Below are 25,000 nucleotides of genomic sequence, written 5' to 3'. Positions count from 1 at the left end.
CAGCTCGCAGCGTCGTCTGGACTTGAGAGGAAACGAAGTATGGTCGGCTTCTTCGCTGTTTGACTGAAATGTTATGTCGCCGAGATGTGCCCTAGAGCATGGAGCTCGCGCTTGTAGCCTTTCCTGCGGTACATCATAAGGTGAATTCGACTATAGAAATGTTCTCAGCGTGTTGGAAAACCATTAAATCAGTAATTTCCGGGAAGATTTTGAGCGCGAGGGAAGCGTAGTCGTGCGCTGAAATTACCAGTCGTGGAGCAGGCACGAAGCTGAGGCTCTGACAAGAGTCGGAAAAATCGCGCTGGTGTCTTATCGCAACCCGCTAGCCTTTTACCTGCTCCTCGAGTGGGAATTATATAGCACACTACTACGGCTTCTCACGCGCTCAAAGTCTTTCTTAAAATTACTGGCTTAGTGGTTTTCGATGACGCTCAGGAAATTTCTAATTGGAACGATACGACTATTTTCACTAATTAAAAAGTTAATTAGTCGTTTTAATTAATTATCGATCTAATTAGTAAGTATCGCGTATTTTCTGACATCTGTCAACACGAGTGATGCAGTCCCGAGAAAATTATATTTTGAACTCGAATACCCTAATTTTGGGGATTTTCGTTAGTCTTCGCTGAAACTCCCGGTATACGTATAGGGCTGCCAAGAAGCATAGGTAGTAAGCACTCGTGAGAAGAAATCTCTGACCCGCGTCGCGACGCAACAAGATTACACGATAAGATATGCTTTCCCACACGTGGCGGCAGCAGCCGTTGTGTTGTGTCTTGGTAAAAACAAGCTGACAAAAACACTTTTCGTCATCGACTACCGTAACCGTCAATTCAAGATGACGTTGCTGATATAAGAAAGTTTCCAGGTAAGATCTTTTTACAAGTAGCGGCATTCTTTGAAGCGCCGACTGCCTGTCGGTGCAGGTTTTAGGAAGCGAACGGCGAACGGCGGAGATATATTAGAACAGTTTGTTTCACTTGTTTCAGTCGTCCTGCCAACCGTGCAGTTGGCAGGGGGGCTATGTTCGACAAATATTTCGTTTCTCCTAAAAAGAAACGTAAGTGACGCAAGTGACGATATCACGTCTGATTGGTTAGAAGCTCAAATGACGAAAGAGGGAAGTTTCGTCATTTGAGCCTGTAACCACGCAGACTCGATATCGTCACTTCTGTCACTTCCGTTTCGTTTTAGGAGAAACAAAACATTTGTCTAACATAGCCCCCCAGATCTTAACTAGAAGAGACACACCCTCCTCATCGCAACGCAGTAGGTTTGTTCAGACTCCAAAAAACTTACCCACACTATGGCGAAGTAAAAGAGCAGAGGAACTCAATAGCATGGTAATTTCCAATACAGCGCTAACTTATCTTCGATCTAAATATTTATATTACTGCAAAAGCTAGAAGTTAAAAAAACAGCATAGAAGCTGCGATTTCACAGCCCACAGTACCAGTATTATGTTATCTGGGTTGGAATTTATTGTTGTTTCTAATTCCCACTTTGATGAATCGATACACATTTTAAAAGAAACAAATATTTAACACAAATATTCCAGTTCAGCCGGAGACAGGCATCAGTCGATGTGATCCATGCTTTCCAACGTCCGCCTAGAGCAGACGACGCACCCACAGAAGCGATTATATAAATTTAGGCCGCACGCTGGCAATACGATTCGATCTTCACTGAAGCACCGAACAGTACCGCACCCTTTTCCGCTAGAATTATTTTACCACCGGTAGTATGCGACAAAATAAACGCAAGAATCTACGCCATCTCGCGCGCGAACGTGGAAAGCCTATGGGGCGGCCGTTCTCCTATCCCCGCTTTGATGATGATGATAGCGCGACCGTAGCGCCACCTCTAGGTCGATCTCGAGGCCAATAGTCACTGACAACCCTACGTTTCCTGAAAGCCGACATACGACCTCGGTTTTCTGCGTAAAAGATAATCCCCTTCACTTTCTAATCTCCCAAACTGAGAGGGGCTCCATGCTGTGGCAAGTTGAGAGGTGATGAAGATATAGGAAATGAGGAAGCGATAAAACGTCGAAAACGCGAACGCTATCCGGAGCGCAAGTTAGTCTGCTTCTCGCACATTGGTTGCGATAATGTCAAAACGCCGATCTCTTAAAAAAAAAAAGGTGGGTAGATTTTCAGGCATCTAGCATTGAGATCTAGCCACTATCCTTTCAGTCAAAGCAAATCAGAGCCCGGCGTCGTTCTGATGTTACCACAACCCCTGCTCAAGGAGCAGACGACTTGCTTTCCGCATACAGGCATTTAACTTCTCAGTAATCCTAATCATTGCAATGGTGGCTTGCATTTTTTTTTTTTTTTTTTGCGGGTTTCTGGTTTTTTACGGTTCTTTGCGAACGTGGGCAACGTTTTCGAGAAAGGGAAGTAAAACTTCCTAAAACGCTGCTTTGTTTTTGTTGATTAACAGCACATGGGGCGCTGCAAAAAATTACGGGACACTTAAGACTGCTTACGGTGTAGGAATGCGAAAGCATTATAGTCCCGCGCGGTCACATCACAGTCCATCGCACGAAGCACACAACATGCACAGAGGAAGTCCGAAGCGCACCTTTTGCACATTGCACTCCGGCGGTGACATCACGCTCCCCCATGCGCATGCGCGGCGCCCCCGCCGACTTCACGGCTTCCGGGACGAAGCATATCTGTGTTGCTCTACTTTTCTTTGTGTTTTATTTCTGAGGCGCGTCCTCTTTGACCTTGAGCGGCGCGTGCTTGATGACGGATTTTTATGGTCATCTTCAAATCAAATCCAATCAAATCAGTTTATTTTCTGCCACAAAATGCATTCGTGACAAGGGCGCTGGAAAAAAAGCTGCACGTTAGCAGCTTGACGAGTCCCAGCGCCCCAATACAAAGCAGCAGCTGAACTGACATGAATACAAAAAAAAAGAACACAGTATATAACAATCGCAACAAAACAACAACAACAACAACAAAACATCTACCTAAGTACACATATTTAGAGCTATCTGAAACGTAAATAGTGATTTTTTATTACAAAATGTCTTGTATTGTACGACTGTTTACAGAGTATATATCAATTCCATGGGAAAAAGGAAGTTTAACAATAGTGGTGATTGGTAGCGGTATCTCTGAGTGCCGAAATTTGTTCTAAATACAGGAAGACGCCAGGGGGCCTATGACGCCATGCGTAAATGGACTGGTGTTTTTTCTAGTTTTGCAAGGTCTAACATTATGTTAATATTTTTTCTTACACATTGCTGGTAATTTAAAATCAATCTAGAGGAATACATATTACATATATTAATGATTTTATGTTTTTCAAAAAGAGGAAGAGAGTGATAATCACGAGGTACATTTTCAATTATTCTAACAGCCTTTTTCTGTAAAAGATGCGATTTGTCTAAATTGCTCTTAGTGGTTGTTTCGCACACTAAATGGGAATAGCAGAATATAGAATGAAAAAGGGAATTGTAAATTAACCTTTTGATGTTTACGGGAAGTATATGACTGTATTTATTCATAATTCCAACAACTTTAGAAAGTTTTTTTATGAATGTATGCTACGTGATTATTCCATGACATATGACTGGAAAATATAACACCGAGAGTCTTAACGGTATCAACACATTCTATTGTGCATGACCCAAAATACAAATCACGTGATATTTGAATAATGGTTCCCGGGCATTGAAACAGGACAACCTTAGTTTTAGTGGTATTAAGAATGAGAGAGTTAATAGTTATCCAATTTTTTAATTTACCTAGAAAAACATTTGCTATGGAGGTAAGTAGGTCTTCTTTGAAACTAGAAAAAAAAAACATGCCAGTGTCGTCGGCGTACATTATAAATTTAGCGGTATTTTCGATGCTTACTATATCATTCACGTATACGAGAAACAATAGAGGCCCTAGAATACTACCCTGAGGAACCCCGGAGTAAATTCGTTCAGTAGTAGATACATAATTTCTAATTCGAACATATTGGGATCGATATTGTAAATAAGACGTTATGAGCGATAATGGGATACCTCGGATGCCATAATGTTCAAGTTTATTTAGAAGAATTTGGTGATTTATTCTATCGAAAGCTTTGCTTAAGTCTATAAATATACCCAACGTTAGAAGTTCGTTTTCAAAATTTTTTAATATTATTTCCTTCTGCACCAATAACGCGTTTCCGTAGATCTATGTTTCCGGAAGCCGAACTGAGAATCAGTCAGTAGTGAATATTTTTCAAAAAAAAATGTAGTAGTCGAGAGTGCACAATTTTTTCAATCGGTTTCGAAACGACAGGAAGGATAAATATAGGTCGATAATTACTTATGTCATTGCGATCACCACCTTTATACACTACGGTACTTTCGCAATTTGCATCCTTTTAGGAAATATACCGGAAGACAATGTAAGATTGTACAGATAAGTTATACATGGTAACAGCAAGTCAACTACAAATTTCACCGGCCCAATTTGAAGATCCTCACAGTCATCGCTACGACTGTTTTTTATATTCATGAAGGTAGATAGTACTTCTTTAGTATCACATAGGTTTAAAAACATAGTTTTGTTTATTCTGGGGACATTATTTGCTTCAGAACTGTTATAACTACTTTTCCCTACGCTCACAAAATAATCATTAAACATATTCGCCAGTTCTACGCCAGAAATAGTTCTATCGCCTATACTTATACTAGTGACTGCTCTATCTTGAGTTGGATTCCGTATTAAGGAGTGCAAATGTTTCCATACGACTTCGGGCTGCTTTAAGCAAGATATATCAAACAGATCTGCATAATAGCGGTGTTTAGCTCGTTCCAATTCTGTATTGACAAAGCTTCTAAATTTTTTAAATTCTAGCAATATTTTTTTCATTTCGTGTCCTAAGAAAGTTGCCATAAAGAAAATTCTTTTTTTTTAATAAGTCTTAAGAGTCGTTTAATGACCCATGGTCTTTTGCACTTCTTATTACAATGAATTTCCTTGTACGGAAGCGAAGAATAGTATGCGCCTTTTATCAGGTCTAAAAAGAGGTTATAGCACTTATCAACATCGGTTTCCCTCAACACGGGACTCCAATCGATAGCACCGATTTTTTCTCTAAACTTTTCCAGTGTTGTAGCGATAATATTTCGGGACATTACTGGAGGTTTAATAGCCCTATTACATGGTGCATTGTTATTAATGAATATAACTATAGGGAGGAGATCGCTTAACCCATAGCCCAGCATACCAGCACTAACGTTGTCTTCACAGTCGTTGGTTATAAACAGATCGATCAATGTTGACGTTGGGCACGAAACGCGAGTTGGAGGAATTATGACATTACTGAAATTATTTGACGCCAACAAATTTGCAAAGTCATCGGTAATGCGGGAAGCTTCGAGCATATTTATATTAAAATCACCACCCAGATACAATTTACAGCCTTCTTCGTTCGCAAAACAAAATAACTCTTCCAAAAAATTTATAAAGACCGAAATATTTTTTTTGGCGGGCGATATAAGACAGAATAAATACAACAGTTCTTTCTAATGCAGAGTATTTCATAGTTTGGCGTAACAACAGAGTAATCACTGAGGAGCACAAAGCCGGAAACATTAGTCTACAATGACACACCGCCTCCACGACCATAGTCGCGATTTAAGATAAAATTATAATAACCAGAAATAGCAAAAGCATCATCATCGTCCTTATACCATGTTTCTGTTAACATTATAACGTTAAAAGGAGTTTCGATTGAATCAAAAACGATGCAAGATCATCTCCTTTCGATCGTGCAGACTGTACATTTAAATGAAAAAAGCTAGTTTTTGTATTAGTCTGGATTTTTAAGAAATCACTTAGATCTTCTAGTGTCATAGTACCAAGATTTACAGCCATACCGAAAAAAAAAAAAGCGTACCCAACCAAATACTTTCTTTCCTTTTGAGATTTGAACGATAGGGGCTCCATACGCCTTCCTAGCTAAAATCTTGCAATTTTGCACCCAGACGTAACGCCACTGAAATTGACCCTTCTTCGACACTGCCATTCCGAGCAACCTTTTCATAGAGGGGCACAGATGCTCGTTCACACAAACGGGTGTTTCTTCATTCAGGCCAAGGTCCTGGCACGTTATCCGTTTTTGCTTTGCTTTGTTAAGGACGGTATCTCTTTTTTGCCGGAGTTGAAATTGAGCTATCACGTTTGCTTTGCTCATCTCTTTAGTCGGAACACGATGACATACTTCAATATCGGAAATAGCAATCGGTTCTCCGATTATGTCTCCGATCTTAGTTACCAGTTCAGTGGCGTCTTCTGTGTCAATTTTAGGGATCCCTTTTATCTCAATGTTATGACGCCGCGAGTATTGCTCGCACTGGACGAGCCTTAGTTCATTTTCTTTTAGCGACATTGCGATCGCATCACATTTTGTAACCAGTTCTACATTTGCCTTCTTAAGAGCGGTGTTCTCGCTCACAACAGCATCAAGTTTCACCTTTATGTCTTCCACGTCCTTATTTATGAAATTCGTCCCCTCGTTAATTTCTTTTAACTCTTTGTTTATCTCACGTAGTTCATTTCGGAAGTCCCTCTCTAATGACTTGAACTCTTTCTTTAGGGGAAACACCGACGCCTTTTCGCGTAATGGGACATATAAGGCTTTCGCCTTAATACCTAAGTAACTGACAGCCGACATGTTGTATATCCACTAAATGGAATGGCCTCTGCTGAGGCTGTGCTTGGTCGCGTAGTGATATATCCCACTCGCGGACGTTTTTCGCGCCAACTCGTTCATACGTGGAGAGACGCGTTTTTGTTGACTGTCTCGCCGTATTGCTGGAAAAGTATATCTTCAGATATATATTGATTAACATTGGTATTCGGTAATTATGGCGTGGCAGCTACATAAGACTACGACGAACACTTACAGTTACCGATAGAGATTTGGAAAGGGAGAAAGAACAGTGATGGTTTCCTGGGGCTTGGCAATAGCTGGGTAACCTTAGCGTGAAGAACGGTGAGGAGGGTGTTTAAATATCCTTGAACTTAGAATCAGCGTAAAGGAACGCCACTGTTTAAGAAGTCGCAAACTTCACTGGAAGGCATCCATGATTATTTTCATGTCAGGACTGCTAAATTCAAGGGAACATATTTTCCGTAATGGTCTGAAAAGTGTGCGTATCTGTCTTTTTTGCATACTGACCGACGCTCAAGTAGTATTTGTACGACTGATAAAGGATCTTAGAAGTTCCTTTTCTTCATCGCGTAAAATGGAGCCGTGCTTGTCATTTTTATATCCCATATTCAAACGACATAAGGTAACCCAAGGGAAAAGTTCCCTGTGTTTCGCCTTATGTCATTCGCTCAATCTAAGCATTACAGTATTGTAGTTCATTGTACGGAACTTTCGTGATGGTACTCCAATACTCCAAAAAGGCCACCATATAAAATACATTCCTGCTGCAGTCAAGCGTAAAGTATATCACCTACAGGCTTCGAAGGCCACGGGATGCCGTCTGCTAGAAATGTTTGCTTGCTTTATGAAGACCATGCGGATACTGTTTATTGACTAGTGTTTAGTGTAGATTTAAAGAACATCCGACCAAGCGATAACATTTATTGGGGAGTAACGTAGTACTCTCACATCAACATCTCACGTTGCCACTGCCATGTGTTTCTCCCTGTCTTAGACTCCTGCAGACCAGTGACGCCAAGAGGCTTCCAACATGGAAAAGAAGGCGTCGAAGCCTCACGTATTTATGCTGTCCTTCTTCAGCCGCGGTGCTTCGTTCAAGGAAAGCGACGCTGCTTCGTACACTACAACTCAGGGAGTCCCCATCTGCCGGAGGGTATGCACCGACCGAACTGGTCATTCGATCGAATTTCAGCAACGGAGCGAAATTTTCGAGGTCGATACTCTCCCGCGGAACTATATACACCAACTCATCTCTGTGACGTCACGGCGCGGTGGTGGCGCGTCGGTCGCACTTCCGGTCTGGGGCTGTGGGCAGAAGTCCCCATGCCAGACGTGTATTCCTGCGTTGTTTTGAAAGGAACCAGACAAAAACCTGCTTTCTCGTCAAAACGCCGCGACTGGGGCCGTACCAAAAGTGTCGAGAAAGGTTTGAAGGTCACTTTTCAGGTGCTCGGTTCGTCCGAGAATCTGGATATGTGCCGTAAAAAGGGAAAAGCAGACGCCTTCGGACAACGATTGCTTGGGCGGGAAGAACTAAGTTCAAACGGCCGCCTGATCGTTCGAGCTGTCGTCTGCTCTCTCAAACGTTTCTGCTTGTCTGCTCTCTTAGACGACGCCGGCCCGTATATGTTGGCCCTGTACTTGCAATAAGAAGTAAGTGCAGGCCTCAAAAGACTTACGTTTGAAGGTTGGTAAGCAGGCTCGATGTAAACAGTAAATACAAGATGTTGATCATTGTTACCAGTGAATATCACTACCTATGCCTAATTGACTTGGTCCGATTCTGCTTGCGATTTTCAGTATCGAAGTCGACCATTTCAGCTACGGTTCACACTTTTGCAGCCCGAGCGGCGTCGCGACTGAAAATTGCGAGCGAAATCTCATCATGCGAATCAGGTTTTAGCGTACATACTGCGGCGTCCACGCGGAATGAATCGCCACATGTCACATTATTCGCGCGAAGTTTTGCGGTGTAACGAGCCTCGGTAATTTCGCTGACGCCGCTCAAGTAGTCAGACATCGCCAGGAAGACGTAAAATCAACAATTCGAACGCGAAAAAGAGTAGGGGGACTCACACCGACGCCGATAACATCGCATTTCAATGGTTTGTCTATGGGCGACGGCGAGCTTCTTGCCCACACCCCCCTCGCGCATGCGCGGCGCCGGTGGCGTCCGCTAGGGGCGCTCCGGTTTGTTTGTAAACATGAGTTGGTGTATAGGTTAGGTCTGCCCAAGTGCACATATGCGTACATAGTTTACTGGCGATTGCAGTGGTAATTTCATTTTGCTACCATGACTATTCTATAAATGGCACTATTGCATAACGCTAGTATTGTTGTCTGTCACGTTAAGAAAAGGGCGTGTCGAGTCTTCTGCATCTTATTAACGCTCCACAGCCAGCGAGGTTGCGGTAGTCGCTGTTATGAACGCCGACGGACCAATCACGAAGCCTGAACAAAATATATCACGCCCTGCGTTTCTTACCCTCTCAGTAACTATAGAGTTATGCGTATGCCTATTTTGTGAGCACACCGAATTAACAGTATATTTTCTATTGGTAAAAACCAGCCCAGAGTAAAATAAAACAAAAAAAAAAAAACGGCTGCAAGTGAGCTGGGGGCAAATATTTCAGTTACTCGTCTACGGCCTCCTTGTGGAAACAAGGCACGCGTGCGCTTACTTTCCGGGAAGCGTCGGAGCCAGACCAGCGAAATTATGGCCAGATAATATTGGGGTCCAGGAAAACGAGCCACCCCTGTATCACGAGCGCATATAAACGTCATTCTCAGAAACCCAGCACATCTTGTTGCTTCGAGTCGAAATGTTAGCTGCGCCTCCGTATTCCTTGGTCCCCTTCCACCAGTTTATATCCATTATTGACAAGTTTTGTCTAACATTTCATTGACAGTTATGGTAACATCCCGTTGATACGTGTCTTGTGAAAAAACTTGCACGCTGGAGAAGTATGTTTACTGACAAGCGGCTACTCATAAATCTATCAACACATTAGTAACGCGTTTCTTTTACTTCCGGAAGACGCGTTTTTTCACAAAGCGGATACATTCCCTTCATTTAAACACTACATTTTAGCGTTCGAGAGACAGGCATATTTTCCTATGTCAATATTAACTTCACACATTTTGAATTATGTTTTACCTTATCAGCCAAGACTCGTCGGGACAACGAAACAGCATAGACAAGATGATTTGTTAATGAAACAAACGAAACAAACAGCTTCCACGAACAAAATGAATAAATGATCTGATCAGAGTGAAAAACTAACAATAAATAAGACTGCAATAACCGTAGCATCAGTACCTGCATGGTTGTATTACTTTAACCTTCATGTATTCCACTCAGTACAAACATCGTCTCCAGGTGGACGACAATGACGAGTCTTCGTGCACCACTAGCGGCTTGGGAAGCCAGCAGGACCTGGCAGGGCCTCAGGAAAGGGGCAAGTGGACGGGAAAGGCGGACTTCGTCTTCGGTTGCATCAGCTACGCCGTGGGCCTCGGAAACGTCTGGAGATTTCCCTACCTCTGCTACGAGAATGGAGGAGGTACGAACCGCACTGGTTAATTTCAACGCGGTTTTCGGTTCCTACAACGCAAACGCCAAAAAAAAAGCGCTTGAGAAAACAGTAGGATTTCCCTGAGTGAAGACAACACGTGATCATGGAGACGAGAAAAATTAAGTACTGAACCAGAGGTATCTTTCTGCTAAAAGTCCAGGAAGTACACACCTGACTAAAAATAAAAATAAAATTATGTGAGCGTGCTCTTTTTTTTTTGAGTATTTTGCAAAAAATATAAAGCCACATTTTGTTGAATATGTGTTTTGGTGTTAGAGACCCCTTACTAAATTTTGCATGCATCCCACAACAGTTGTATCTAGAAATCAGCTGAACGAATGTTTAACCGCCAATGTCCGTGCTTGTCAAAAAAAAAAAAATAACCTTGGAGGATAAAATTTGGCGTATAACCAAGCACGTAAAACAGCAAATTGTTACCGAACTGTAATCATGACAACATGACAGTCGGCACGATCGATATGTATATAGTTAAACTGAAAATATTGCTACACAAAAATCAGTAAAGGACGTCCTCCAGTTCAAAAGATGGGGAACCGTTACCTTTGCCTTATACACAAAGGCAAGCAAGGTAAATCAAGGACCGTCTGTAGAGTCCTCCGAATGTCGCTTCTGTGCCCAATGTAGATATCCATGTTTCCCACTTGTACGAAACAAAATAATGTTTCGTACAAATTGGTGTATTTTCCTTTAGTGTTGATGCAAAGGGGGAAATATTTTCAGCAATGCTGACTAAAGTTCTGAATGTCAAATTTATGCAGGTTCACTCTCTTTCTCTCCCTCTCTGCTTTGTGCTTTTCTGCCAAAATATGGCACTGGTGCACCTAATAGGGGCATTGTAATTAAATGTCCTCGCTAGCTCATGTGTCCCATCTCGTAACCTGAGATGGATTTTTATTTCTCCAGGTGCGTTTCTCATCCCATACTTCATCTGCCTGGTCACAACGGCCATCCCCATGTTCTACCTGGAGGTGGCGATGGGCCAGTACCTCAGCCGAGGAGGCATCGGTATCTGGAATATGGTACCGATGTTCAAGGGTAGGGGCCCTTCTTTCGTTGCTTGCTGTTCACTTGGTGACTGACGTTCTATATTTTCTGTGCTGTCGGCCTCTTACTTTTGATTTTGAAGTCTTTGATGTCGTTTACTATGTATGATCAAGATTCAGACATGCCGTAGAATTCTAAGTCACACGAAAAGCGTGCTTTCGGGACTACCTGGAGGTGTGTTACCATAACACACAGAACAGAATACTGTTGTTTGTTTTCAATTTACAATTATATTCTTGGTATTGCTGTGTGATAAAAGATAAATTTCACGTCTACATATATCTTGTGATCGCAAAGTTCCTTGTTTTATATTAGGCTAGTTTGAGGTAAGTGCCAAGGTGCGCTTTCATTACTTATTGAAAGAGAGTGACAATTATTATGACTTACCTTAATGCTCCGTTTTCATTCAAAAGAATGTTTCTAAGAGAGTGCCTAGATGAACATTGCTGTTTTTTTACAACTGAAGTAATATGTATCTGTTCTTTTTCCCAGGCATTGGCATAGCATCATTGACAATAGTCACTCTCTCCAATATCTACTACATGGTGATTGTGGCGTGGATCCTGTTTTACCTCATCTCTTCGTTCACCGAAGTGCTCCCTTGGAAGCACTGCGGAAACCATTGGAACACCGAAAACTGTTGGGAGTACAACAGCACTGAGCTTCCTCCCCACAATCGCTCGGTCACTCCCATCGTTGAGTTCTGGGAGTGAGTCCCCATTTTTTTAACGTAGCTCTTCTTGTTTAAGCACCCCTCACCGCGTTGTATTCGCACCACAGAAGGACAATGGCCTTTCCTTGATATAAAGCCTTCTCACTCCCAAGTGTTCATCACAGATATACACTTCTCAGAAATGCCTACTTTTTATCTCTAAATAAAAGTCCCAAAATACTTTATGTTCGTTCAAACTACTGTGGCCTATATTCTAAGGTGATCCCTAAATAATCTGCAACCAAAAGGTAAAAAAAAAAATTAAAATTGAAACTTACATTTGCACAACCAAAACAAACAAAACAAAAAAGATGCTCTTGCAGTCTAGCTGTCTTCCCAAAAGCCGTTTTCTTTTATTTTTCCGTAGAAACGGAAACTCCTTGCGACAGACGAGAAAATAGAGGGAGCCGCGAGAGATAGCATCGCAGTGAACGAACAATTGAAGCGAAAACGAAAGAAACCGACCTTGTTGGTGCGCCCAACTATGACGGATGGGCAAACAGAGGAGCGCGTTTTGTTGGTTGAGTGCTTGCGTAACGTAACGCACCTTTTTTCTTCTAGCCTCTCCTTCACCCAGATCATACATTTTTGGTTATGTTATGTTTAACGTTGGCGGTTTTTGGTGTTTTTCGCGCATTCTGAAGTGTTTTCCTTCCGGGACTCTTCACCCTCTACCTTTTACCATCGTGGAGCCAATTTTGCGTGCCGAGCCCTTTAAGCCGACTGTTTGAGCTAACCGCCCTTAGTTTCAGGAAAAAGATCACTTTGGAACCGGGTAAATCTCTTTTTCTTTTTTTTTTTTTCTTTTTGGAAAACTGCGTTGGAAACCGATAAGCCCCAGTCCTGAGACAGTGCGCGCCATTTGATGTTATTTCTTCTTGTTGGGATAAACCTTGCACCGAAAAAGAAGGGTGCTGGCGAATACAAAGAAAAATTCGTTCCAAGGCGTTTTAACCTGCTTCTAAATTTTGCAATGATGCATATGGCCCTCAAGCTTCCTATTAAAACCTTTTTGTCCGGTGTCCTCGGCACAGATTTGGTAAAGTAGTGTTGAAGTTGCAGAGTTCTATTCATATCAAAACTTACATCGCCTCGAAAAGCATTACAGTAGAATCGGCACATACACATAAAGGCAAACTGCACATTATAACCGAATTCAAAATAACCAATGGATAAAAAAACAACTAGTGTGTTAGTGATAATGTGGTGATTGCGCAGGCGAGCTGGTGGATGTTAACCATTTTGTTCTTAGCCCGAGACTGAGGCAGGAAAAGAGGGAAGTTTCAAAATAGTAGAAAAATGAACAGTCGAAGACACGTCTCTCTCTGAATGAAACTTCTACTTTGAAACTTTCCTCTTTTCCTGCCTCAGTCTCGGGCTAAGAACAAAATGGTTAGTATGTTAGAATGAGAAGTATTACAAGATGGAAAAAGAACGTTTACATATACTCTTGGACTTTATCAAAAAACAGCTCAGACAAGTCTATTTCAACAGTGTCACTGGATGTCGTGTTCCACTCATTTATAGACCGCGGGAAAAATGAACATCTAAACACGCCAGTTCCACAGGACATGCAAATCATTCTTGAATCAACCATCCTATGTGACACATGGGTTCAAAAATATATTCATGTTTACAAATGCCAGGATTGTTATAGAAAATATGATGTTTAAGTTTCAAGTTCAAATTCAATTACATCATTATTACCCTTTGGTGGTTTGTTGTCCATGAATGTCCTAGATTTCCTGTGAGAAAATACACTAGAAGAGGCCTACAAAGAATTCGACACCATGATGACATGCCATTTTGGCTTTAGAACTACTCCAACCGATACTTTTCACCTATGCAATAGCAATGATGGGGTGAAGTAGAACTGGTACTGGGAAAGGTGGAAGCACAAGATGTGTGATGTGCTTGTCAGGTAATCTGAAAAACAAGTTAAAAATCGTTTTTGTTTGTTGTTATTTCAATGTTGCAGAAACCATGTGCTTGGGATTTCGTCAGGACTTCACGAGATGGGAGGCATGAGGCTAGAACTCGCACTCTACCTTTTTGTGTCATGGGCTGTTGTTTATGTCATCATTTGGAGGGGCCTCAACCAGAGTGGAAAAGTAAGTTCTCAGCAATAAGCCTAAGACGGTGTGCCTACAAAATGCATTAACTAACCGTGCCCTGTTAAAATAATAATAATAATAACTTTGGGGTACACATTTTACACAATAGATAGTTGAACAGTGCATGCAATTTTCCAGCTGATCGGCAGCCAAACCAGAATCAACTAAAGAAACTACTAGGTTTAGCACAATGTAGGCTCAGCAGTAGCTCACATGACTTTCTGGTCACGTTTAAAACTAACTAATATGAGCGAGTAACTATCCTTTCAAATAAACCCTGAGCACGCTTAAGCATGGAGTCAATTGTTGCACTTGAGAGTGTATCTCTACAACAGCAGACTAGATGCGATAGATCAAAAAGTCAGCTTTCGCATAGGCTGTGTGTGCCTGAGAAAACGAACACTCTTGTACCGTATATACTGAAATAGTGTGTTTATCATCCCACATACTTCATTTGCCTGGTCGCAATGGCCATCCCCAAGTTCTGAAACATTGCTTTATTGAAACCCTGAGAGTATACGTTTTCTGAAGTAGTCTTAAGTGTTTTGTATTGAATATTTTTTACTGTACTCTCACAAACAAAAACAAAAAGATAACGGTGTAAGTGGGAAAAACAAATAACAGATGTAGCTAACTAACATGACCTACGTATTTTTCTCCTTGCACAGATTGTCTGGGTGACTGCCATCTTTCCATACGTCTGCCTCTTCATCCTCCTTGTGAGGGGTGTCACGCTGGATGGATCGTTGGACGGCCTCTTGTTCTATGTGACCCCAGACTGGAGCCAGCTGCTCAAGCCAAAGGTAGTTAGACGGCTGCGGCCATCAATCACCGGTACAGCATTAGCAGGCAGCTGGCCGAGTCACTAACTGCCCACTCTTAGAGGGGCACTTAGCTCATTAACCAACTTTATAGAGGTACACCAGGCACTCCCAACTAAGTTCTAAATAAAACAGATAACGATTCGTCCGACCAATCGATTGAACAAAAAACGAACCGATTCACCAGTGGCATCAGATGTTTAGTGGAATAAAACGGAAACGGATGTACCTTTTCAGTCGCTTGTACTACCCTACACCAAATTCGATTCAAACATCCACAGTGCCTCTCTCTCTTTTCGAATATGAGCAGCAGGTTTGGTGTTTGATGTATGCTACTAGTTTCTTTCTGCATTATTTTATAGTCTCTGGAACTGCAGGATATTTTGGACGGTGCTAAATCTTTAGAGATAGAAACACCATTTCTTTTAGAAAAAAAACATCTTGAAATTGTGTTGAGCATCTCTTTAATGCAACTCCGACAGGTGTGGATTGCTGCGGGAACCCAGGTGTTCTACACTTTTGGGATTGGAGTTGGCTCTGTGGTCACATTAGGCAGTTACAACAAGTTTCACCAAAATTTCTTCAGGTAAAGCATTTTGCATATAACTTTACTTTGGATCACTCCAAATGTTGCATGGGGGTGAAATTTTTCGCTGGGCAGACTATACATTCTTTGCTAATTTGTTTCAGAGATTCAGCCATTGTGTGTTCCATAAACCCCTTGACAAGCATACTGTCAGGGACAGTGATCTTCTCCGTGCTCGGTCACATGGCATACTTGGCAGATAAATCGGTTGGCGATGTTGTCAAATCGGGTGAGTGAGCCGGGTTCAATTAAACTACCTATATGCAAGCTTTGTTTTATTGTTTCTTTTTGCGCGAATTTAAAAATATTATTCGTATTTACAGGACCAGGTTTAGCGTTTCTTGTATACCCTGAAGTCGTCACACGGATGCCTGCATCCACAGTGTGGTCAATACTCTTTTTCATGATGTTGCTCTGCTTGGGGATTAACAGTCAGGTTAGTCCTTAACTCTGGGCTCTTAGAGAAGACATGTAAAACCAGAGCCTCGATTTAATGCGAAACTCGTTTCACAGTTTTGCCCATCAGAAGCCATAGTTGCTGGCATAATTGACCAATGGCCTCACCTGATGAACCGGCGAAAACTCATCACATTTCTCATGGTTCTCTTCCAATTTCTGTTGGGGCTTCCTATGGTGACTCAGGTAGGTGCATTAAAAGTTTGATGTTACTCAAGAAACATAAGGGCTATATTTATTTTTTGAACGTTATTACCGCGAGCCTGGGATCGTTCTCGAGTTCCCCTTGCTGTCGAATTTGATGGGCTATGTTTACTACTTCTGCCACATGAAAGTAATTGTGTTGTGTATACGTTTATATAACCGAAAGTTCGTCAGCCCCATCCGGCATCTGGTGTCTCAGTTGTAGATGAGAAATTTATCTCGTGTAGTACAACCGCTACTCTGGGGTCTTTAACGTGCACCACGCATCAGTGATACACGACCGCACGCCGGTATAATGCTTATCCAGATCGAAATTGGCAGAGGTGGGAATTGAGCTCAGGAAGGATCCCTGGGCTCTGCAACCCGAGCTTTCGCTAGACGTGCTCCCAGCTGGAGTTCGCTAGCCCACTCGGACACCGATTCCCCTCTGCCACTTGAGATACCTATAAGTGTTCTAGAAGTAAATGGGCCCTCTGCTTTGGCACACTTTAGATGTTATAAAGTCATGCACTGGCGTTCTGCTTTAAACCCGAATGAATTAAACTTTACTCTCTACTTGGTTTCTTCGAACTTCTAATGAAATCGAAGTATAGGCGCGGTCCCGGAAAAAAGAAATATTTTCACGTTAGTTTGAAATTTATACGTTCAACTTGATCAATTATAAAGGGTTTTGTTTCATGTTCTAAATGCGCATGTTCGAATTAACTACTCGAAATTAAGTTACTTCGAGCACTGGCAAGCTAGTTAGAACCCTGGGAAGATGTAACTTGGCAGTTGCGCTCGTCCTTTGCCATTGTTGTCGACGCGGGCTTTACGTATTTATATCAGCCGGTAGTCTTGACACAACTTAAATTGTCCTCTTTGCAGTACGCGTTGATGCCGGCAAATAACATCTCCCTAGAAAAATGTTGGTATCGGGAACTCGCGCTTCCACTTCAAGACATGCTTTAAAAGCGCCCGGATCAGTGTCGGACCTTTAAAAACGACTTTATTGAACTCCCTAATGTCTCCTCGCGAGCAGTAAGGAGTATATACACCGTTTTACACATAGTGTGCAACGCTGTCAGAGCTACCGACTCCATCCCAAAGCTCTATCAAGCGTCTAAAGGCTGGTTGACACGTTTGCATCGGGTGCGTCCGCAGTAACCAAAACGACTGCAACGACGGGGACACTGCCATAACCATGACTCATGCTTGCTTTACAAAAGCTACTGTTTGCATCGCTTGCAACATGGCGTATGGTGAGCAGTTTTCCTGTGGAGTTTGTCATGGCTGTTGGTACGGTCATTCGGAACGCGAGCAACGCAACTGTCTGAACCAGACTTGATCTGCACGAGAAAAGGTACAAATTAAAGGCTTGCCAATGCCAAACGCTTCCGCGAGTAGCTTTGACAGCAGAGTATGCTGCGTATAAAACGGAGTAAAAACTTAGCAAAGATAAGGGTAGAGAGATCAGTACCTCTAACATGAAAGGAACCGTCGGCGATTGTTGAGAACGCTTGGCTTCGGCGATGTAGCACTCCGATACGCGGAGCACGCGTCACGTGACGTGTCCGAAAATTTAGACTGTTGATTTGACTATCTGAGCAAATATGCATTTACTTCCATCGCCAGTTATACAGGTTTGCATTTAGCACAGTGGTTCTGAGACGTTTAACGTATCTTTCCTCTTACTGTGCAGGGAGGCATGTACCTTCTACAGCTGATGGACAACTATGCCGTGACTGGGATCACATTGCTCTTTGTGGTGTTCTTCCAAGCAATTGCCCTGGCCTGGATATATGGCAAGCCTTGCTCCGTTTATGCGCTACTTTCTCAGTACACAGGTTACTGTAAATGACCTGATTTGATATGCAGTTCCTAAGGGTTTTGTAGATTTCACAGAAGACTAAAGGTAGAAAAATAATCCGTTTTACATTCTGTAAGATACTGAAACACTAGTAGTATTTTAAAGCCATTTCAGAGTGCATTTTCTGCAGTTATAATTTCTCATGAAAAGTTAAATTGAGAGCTCGGTTTTTACTATGGTCATGCCATAGCGGGACAGTGCGCTTAAATGTGGTAAATATTTTTTTCCCCTACAGGAACTAGCAACATCTCTGATAACATCAAGGAAATGCTTGGACGCCGGCCTAGCATTCTATTCCGAGTGAGCTGGTCCATAATTGTGCCTGCAATGTGTGTGGTATGTGGACCATCAAAGTTTCATCCTTTGTTTGCTTGTATGTTTACATACTGAACTACTTCTGACGATATTTTTCTAAAGTAAAAATAAATTATCAAGATACATACTATAATTGCAATACTAACTTTCAAATAAAAATATGATTAATAACGTTTTGAGCTTCAGGGATTTTATCCATACTTCAAACTTTCCATAACCGTCTTTGATGTCCAGTATAAACCACAAATATATAAGAGCTTAAAAGTCAACCGCAATACTTTTTTCTGGCTGTTTTCGATTTACTTTAGGAAATTCACAACAATTTCGGTTCATTTAATTTATCTCCCAAGCACCACATGGCCTACTGGCAGTAAGAGTGCAACTATAAGTATGAAGGTAACCAAAATCTCTGAGCTGTATGAGTACATACGTTATGAACTGCACATTAGCACTAAGATAAAGTATTTTCCCTTGATGTTATGAAGAGATTAAATAGAGCAGATAAGCTGAAGAAGCCACATGTCTCTTAGTGACCGGTCAACCAGCATTTGGGCCTGAGACTTTAAGGGAGGTCTCTTCTCTGAGTAGAAGGGAGGTAGAGTTTACTAGAATACAGTTGTGTGGAAAAAATGACTGGGAGGGTTCAAAACCTGAAATCTGCTTTGATACCTTGCGTACAATAACACCCCCACGCTGCCGGCCATGGCGCGATCCGAAGTGTACATATCCAAGGCAATCCGATTGTGCTGTTGGCAGCGTTGGCGAAGTGGGCAATGGAATGAGGCGATAGTGTAATTGCATCCCTTACTTGTTCCTCTTGTAGTACAACATCTCTTATGTAGCTTTCTACTTAAGCTGTAGAACATGGTATTATGTTTAAAATATACAAAACCTGAAAGTATAAAAACAGGGAGGACGAGGACGGGAAAGGGAGATCTTTCATGTCCTGTTCCCGTCCTCGTCCTCCCTGTTTTATACTTTCAAGTTTTGTATCTATTAACCAACACGCTCGTTTTCAATTGTATGTGTTTAATATAGTTCATTATTTTTCCAGAACTGCTTTCGGCTCTTACTTTAGTTGCACAACTAATAGTGACACTTTTAATCGTCTTTCAGGCAATATTCCTCTTTTCTGTGATCAAGTACCAACCCGTAGTGTATGCCAAGACGTATGCTTATCCGTGGTGGGGCGAGATGATGGGCTGGTTCATGGCCCTTGTTTCCATGGTCATGATCCCAGCCTACATGATCTACTTCCTTATTACGACGCCTGGCTCTCTACGACAGGTAAGAATGACACAAAATACAGTAGTCGTAGCAAAAACTATAGTCACGAATGATTCGAGAAGTAACAGGGTTGCTTTTGAATAAACATACTGCCGTTGGCATTCACAGTTAGAGTTCTGCAACTGGCCCCCTGGCTGGGTTTGATATAGTCAGGGTCATGGAAAGGACACGTGGTCTTTGCACTCACATCTGCAAGGGGGGGGGGGGGGGGGGGGCAGGTTACACCGGCCAGAGATGTTTCGAAAGACATCTTGAAATTCTGGAATCGAGGAAGAATTTGTATTTCCATTTATCCTCCTCAATGCAGGGAAGACTTCGCCGCGAGAACAATATATATTTGGCTACCGGAAAAGGGAAACAAGGAGCAAACGGCAGGCACGCACCCTAAAGCACCGACTGAATTCTATGTATACTAGTACTGCCAAGTTTGTACATTGATGGGATGCGCATGAACCGAAAATGGCGGAACATCGCCGGTGGCGCGTCGGCACCAGTCCCTTTAGACCAATAGAGTGCGTGCGCTTTCGCGTGCGGGATGCACGATGCGCAAATGGGCCGGAAATGGCGAAGCTTCGTTGGAATTTAATAGAATCGCCCGCGTAACGATCAAATGATGGCGGCACTTGTATCAGCCGGAATATCCAGCGCTTTAAAATATCCCCAATATTGGCGCCATGTCACGGGAGCGGCCATTCTCTGAAAATGTACTTGACTGTTGCCATACGTGTTTGGAAAAGTGATTCGGATAGTGGCCGCTAACGTTGCATAATGCTGATATCGAGGATTGTTGTCTTCCGTTTGATCCTCCTCTCTCTTAAACGGAAGTGCGGCCTTATGTCCGCTCCAGCCGCCTGGTAGGCATATCGGGGTTGGGCGACGAAAAAATAATAATAACAAAAAGTGAAAGAATAGAGGGAAAGCTAAACGAGAATGGTTTACGGTTACGCTCATATCCTAAATGTGTTCTGTGGGCGTGGCGACGGAAAAACTACGTTTTCGCCCGTACTGAATGTGATGACATTCACGATTGAGGCGCCCTTGTGGAAAAGGTCTATAGACCTTTTCCACGAGGTGTTGTCGTCGCCATCTTGAATTGTGGAGCAATAAAACGTTGGTTGGGGCTAGTGGATTTATACCGATTAAAAGGTTAAAAGGCGCGGACGAACAGGACGAAAAAAGACACACGTACGACCACGGACAGGCGCCAACTTCCAACTGATTTATTGGAACACGAATAATCGTCAAACTCGATCCAAATCGCCTAAACACATGCAACTGATAAACATTCTTATCGCTCTTTACACACATCCTTTAAGAAACACAATTTTTTGGTTAACAGATAAAGAAATGGCATGCTTACGCATCTGTCAGCCGCTTTGTGTATACAAAAAGCTTCGATTAGTTCTCTTTCCATTTTTTCATTCCCTTTCTTGATAAACCTTGTGCGCTCAAACAAAGGTTCGCACCCACATCGTTTGCAGTGCTCCGCAAGATGCCCATCCGAATTATTGCGTACGGCAAGCTTGTGTTCGCGAGCTCTTTCATTAAAGCATCGGCCGGTCTGACCGTTGTAAACTTGGCCGCAACTAAAAGGAATCTCATAAACCGCCTTAGTCACGCATTTGGTGTGTCTTGTTACATGTTTTTTTGAGCACACTACAAACGTTCGTTTTGTCATCGCGGAGCATATCTTTGAAAGTTTGCACGGGGCTGAGAAGACTACGTTAGCTTTTTGTCTAACAGTCATCTTTTTTTTTAAATTGTGGGACACTTTGTGCAAATGTGGTATCACCTGCGCTGGCATCTTGTCTGTCTTTTCACGGCTTTTGTGTTTCTTAAAGGATGTGTGGAATGAGCGATAAGAATTTTTGATCAGTTGCTTGTGTTTAGGCGATTGGGATCGAGTTTGTCGATGCTTCGTGTTCCAATAAATCAGTTGGAAGTTGGCGCCTATCCGTGTCGTACGTGTGTCTTTTTTCGTCCTGTTTGTTCGCGCCTTTTAACATTTTAATTGAATTGTGGAACTTCCGGTATGAGAGAAAACATATGTTTTGCTTTCGCAACACATCTAGGTGTTCACGATGTTATCGCGACTGTCAATCCTTTTTGTTTTTCCTCTTCTACATTATTTTACTCGATCCAGGTTGTAATGCCTTGTTGTTTTTTTCGTCGCTCATCCCGGATGTGTGAACTATATACGTGGCTGGGGACGAGAGAAAATAGAAAAGGTACATACGGGAGGCTATGAAAGTATATATAAAGCTTTTAAAATATATTTTTTTAATATTTTTTTAATTATCAACGTTTTTATCGCTGTCTTTTCTTCTTGTGGGCGCTTCGTCTATTAATTGTTTTTAGTTTCTACTTGCCATATCATATCTGCATTAAAAAAAGCAAAAGCAGTTTCCGAGATCGTGATGTTAATACATTTGGTCGTGTTTGTAATTTTAGTTTACTTATAGGGCTCACTACAGGAATTAGATACACTATTTTGTTGCCAGAGCATAAATTGGGCAGAATGAGATTGTGCAAATGTTTTAGTCAGGTCAACAAGGGCTTAGCTTTGCCCAGGCTTCTGTAAAATAGTGCCAGGCTGGATCAGTTCTAATAAATTGACAGCAGACCGGCAGCTGTGTGCACGGTGTCCCCCAAAATATTTACAATGTTTTTATCACCGCACAAATAAACGATGCATCGCCGAACGCTGATTCTCCAACGGAATGTAGCGCTAGACGTCCGAACCAGGTGCCAAAGTTTCAGCACTAACTGATATTCAAAAGTTATATCTGATTTTCTTAAATTTTCAATCGGAAAATGGCGGCCGACCGAGCTCTCTAATTCATGGAGCTGTATCGCGCCAGTTACATGAAAACGGGCAAAAATGGGCCCCATTTTTTCATCGAAAGTTTCAGAAAATCCGATAACTTTGGAATAACATAACTGTTAATGCTGAAACTTTGGCATCTGGTTCGCACCTCTTGCGCTACATTTGAGTGGATAATGAGCATTCGGTGATGCGTAGTTTATTTTTGCGGTGAAAAGGAACCTTGTAAATTTTTCGGGTGGACACCCTGTAGATCCATTAAAACGAATTTTTCTTTTTATCCAGCTTTATCCGCCATACCTGTGGCTTGGGCCACAACTATGGCGGATAAAGGTGGTCGAAGTTTTTGAGTTTTGGCCCAGACACTATCCCATGGGAAGCACTGAAAACAACGCTGAAAACCGGAACCCTACACTGAGCACTACAACTGAGACTCCAGCATTGCAAACCACTCAATTACGGAAACTGTGCAAAATTGCAGTTATCATTCGTAAATATCGTCCGCATTTATCCGAGTTTACCGATTTTATTCTTCTGAAAGGCACACAAAATATATCGAATCAATGAACGGCGTTGATTTATGGGCCCGAACTTTAACACTACAAGCTTAGGAAGCGTTTCACTACAATGCTGACCTTTTCCCGATTATGAGGGAGTTCATGTCAGTTCTTCCTTTTCAACATCTACAAATCTGAATAATCTCCGTCTCATTCGTGAAACATTGTTAGCATTGTGCAACGTTCGGTTGCATAAACGAAAACCAGTGGTTGTTCACCATATAAGTATGCAGCTTCACAACAAAATGTTCAAGTGAAATTGGTGAGGTTCCGGGCAGTATCTGTTTTTTGCAGAATACTTTTTTAAAGAGAACTTTTCGAAGTGAAACTACCTTGGCAAATGTAACTTTGGAAAATGTTAGTTTGATTTATGATAAATAGAAGAAAATACTGATATATGCAACCCTTTCAGTTAGAAAGAGGTTACAATGAATGCTTGTTTTTTCTCAAGTGGTATGCGTATATATGCTTCATAAATTTTGACAGGCTTTAGTAAATAACGACTTCATAAAGACCGAGTGAAGCTTCGCCATACAAAACGTTTATCCCTCCCCCTTTCTTCTTTCAGAGGTTCATAGCTGGCGTCACATCTCAGCTGTCGACTCATACTGCAAAAGAAGAAAAGGAGTACACCTTCAGCAACACCGCCCTGCAAGCCTAGGCCTGGGCGCACTCATCACTCACCTCGACACTTATTACAGCCTGCATTGTACCTATGCATCTAGTAGTTCATGTATAATATTGTATCTATTTTTTTAAACAAATATACAAAAACGGATTATAAATCACCCCTAAATTATGCTTGTACGTGTAAGAGTGGCATTTTATAAAGCCATTGTTAAAAACAAACTGCCTTGTCTTGTTTTCTTTGGTTTGTAAACCGGCCTGTCCAAGCTTGCATATCGCTGGAACCTGAGTCGACATTCTAGGAAGAAAAGCTGAGATTATGGCGTCCCGTGCTTTCACGAGGACACCCGTCTATAGTCAGTTACAGGTTAAGAAAAGTTTTTGAGGGAAAGGAAGGTTGGGAAGGAGGAAGCAGACTAAACGCTGCAGAGAGGAGATTTCCTCCCCTTTTCTCCAGGAATTCGTCTGCTTCCTCCTCCGCAACTTTCCTTTCCCTCGAAACCTTTTCCGTCTAACCTCGACCCAGCGCGTAACGTGCGTAGCCTCGACTCGGCGACTCGGCGCACAGCGGGAATAGTTCTTCCGGTTCTAACACTTCCGGTATGCGGGAGCAGGCCTAGCCGGCTGACAAGGTGCTGAAGTGGTGCGCGTTAAATGGGTTTTGAAGCCCTTGACAGCGAAGTGAGTTGTAATAAGGTGGGTTAATACGTCGATGTATCATGTCCGCGCATATTTGGTCATCGGGCTACCACTGCGCAGTCGTTGGCTGCAGCAGCGATTTCCGAAAACGGAAGATAGCGCGCGACAAATTGTGCACCGAACACAAGAAGTCGCAAAGCGAATGCGGCTGTACCGTATGCACTTTGCATCGCTTCCCCGCTGATATCAGCGGGGAAGCGATGCAATATCAGCACATAAAAAAAGCAAATAGGCAGAATAGAAATGGACATCTACAAGTGCAGTAATAGGCCTCGACAAGTCAAATGTAGAACGAATTTTGCAGCTTGTGGTGCAAATGTAAGACCCTGGGTAATGATTGTTATTGGCTACTCAAGTTTTGTTTTTCATTCCGTTCATTCCTACGAGGATGTGCACTATAATTTTGTGTGTTGCTCGGTAGCGACGCCCGTTAAAATACGTTAATGGCAACAATACGAAAGGAGGGCGACGACGATCTTGCGCCCTCCTTTCGTATTGTTGCCATTAACGTATTCTAACGGGCGTCGCTAGCGAGCAACACACAAAATTATAGTGCACATCCTCGTAGGAATGAATGGAATGAAAAACAAAACTTGAGTAGCCAATAACAATCATTACCCAGGGTCTTACA

The 25,000-nt window shown here is 42.3% G+C and overlaps 1 protein-coding gene across 2 annotated transcripts in view; it reads left to right on the top strand.

Moving 5' to 3' along the window:
- The window catches only part of LOC8037835 (sodium- and chloride-dependent GABA transporter 1), a 59,261-nt gene extending 35,369 nt beyond the window's left edge, over positions 1-23,892 (top strand). Inside the window, exons 2-15 of one of the 2 annotated variants that reach the window (XM_029992221.4) lie at positions 7,673-7,831; positions 10,058-10,241; positions 11,178-11,309; positions 11,811-12,027; positions 14,009-14,141; positions 14,813-14,947; positions 15,448-15,551; positions 15,656-15,780; positions 15,875-15,987; positions 16,065-16,193; positions 17,893-17,995; positions 18,296-18,396; positions 19,492-19,662; positions 23,612-23,892. In XM_029992221.4, the coding sequence (XP_029848081.2) occupies positions 7,709-7,831; positions 10,058-10,241; positions 11,178-11,309; positions 11,811-12,027; positions 14,009-14,141; positions 14,813-14,947; positions 15,448-15,551; positions 15,656-15,780; positions 15,875-15,987; positions 16,065-16,193; positions 17,893-17,995; positions 18,296-18,396; positions 19,492-19,662; positions 23,612-23,704 (1,863 nt within the window). In that variant the 5' untranslated portion in view covers positions 7,673-7,708 and the 3' untranslated portion in view covers positions 23,705-23,892. Of the gene's footprint in view, positions 1-7,672; positions 7,832-10,039; positions 10,242-11,177; positions 11,310-11,810; positions 12,028-14,008; positions 14,142-14,812; positions 14,948-15,447; positions 15,552-15,655; positions 15,781-15,874; positions 15,988-16,064; positions 16,194-17,892; positions 17,996-18,295; positions 18,397-19,491; positions 19,663-23,611 lie in introns of both variants that reach the window. The other variant, XM_029992213.4, reaches the window with a different exon arrangement.
- Positions 23,893-25,000: the final 1,108 nt, after the last annotated feature.

Source organism: Ixodes scapularis, unplaced genomic scaffold, assembly GCF_016920785.2.
Source record: "Ixodes scapularis isolate PalLabHiFi unplaced genomic scaffold, ASM1692078v2 PGA_scaffold2__306_contigs__length_199485367, whole genome shotgun sequence".
Taxonomy (NCBI): domain Eukaryota; kingdom Metazoa; phylum Arthropoda; class Arachnida; order Ixodida; family Ixodidae; genus Ixodes; species Ixodes scapularis.
Note: the sequence above shows the minus strand (reverse complement) of the source record. Positions and strands in the feature narration are given on the sequence as shown.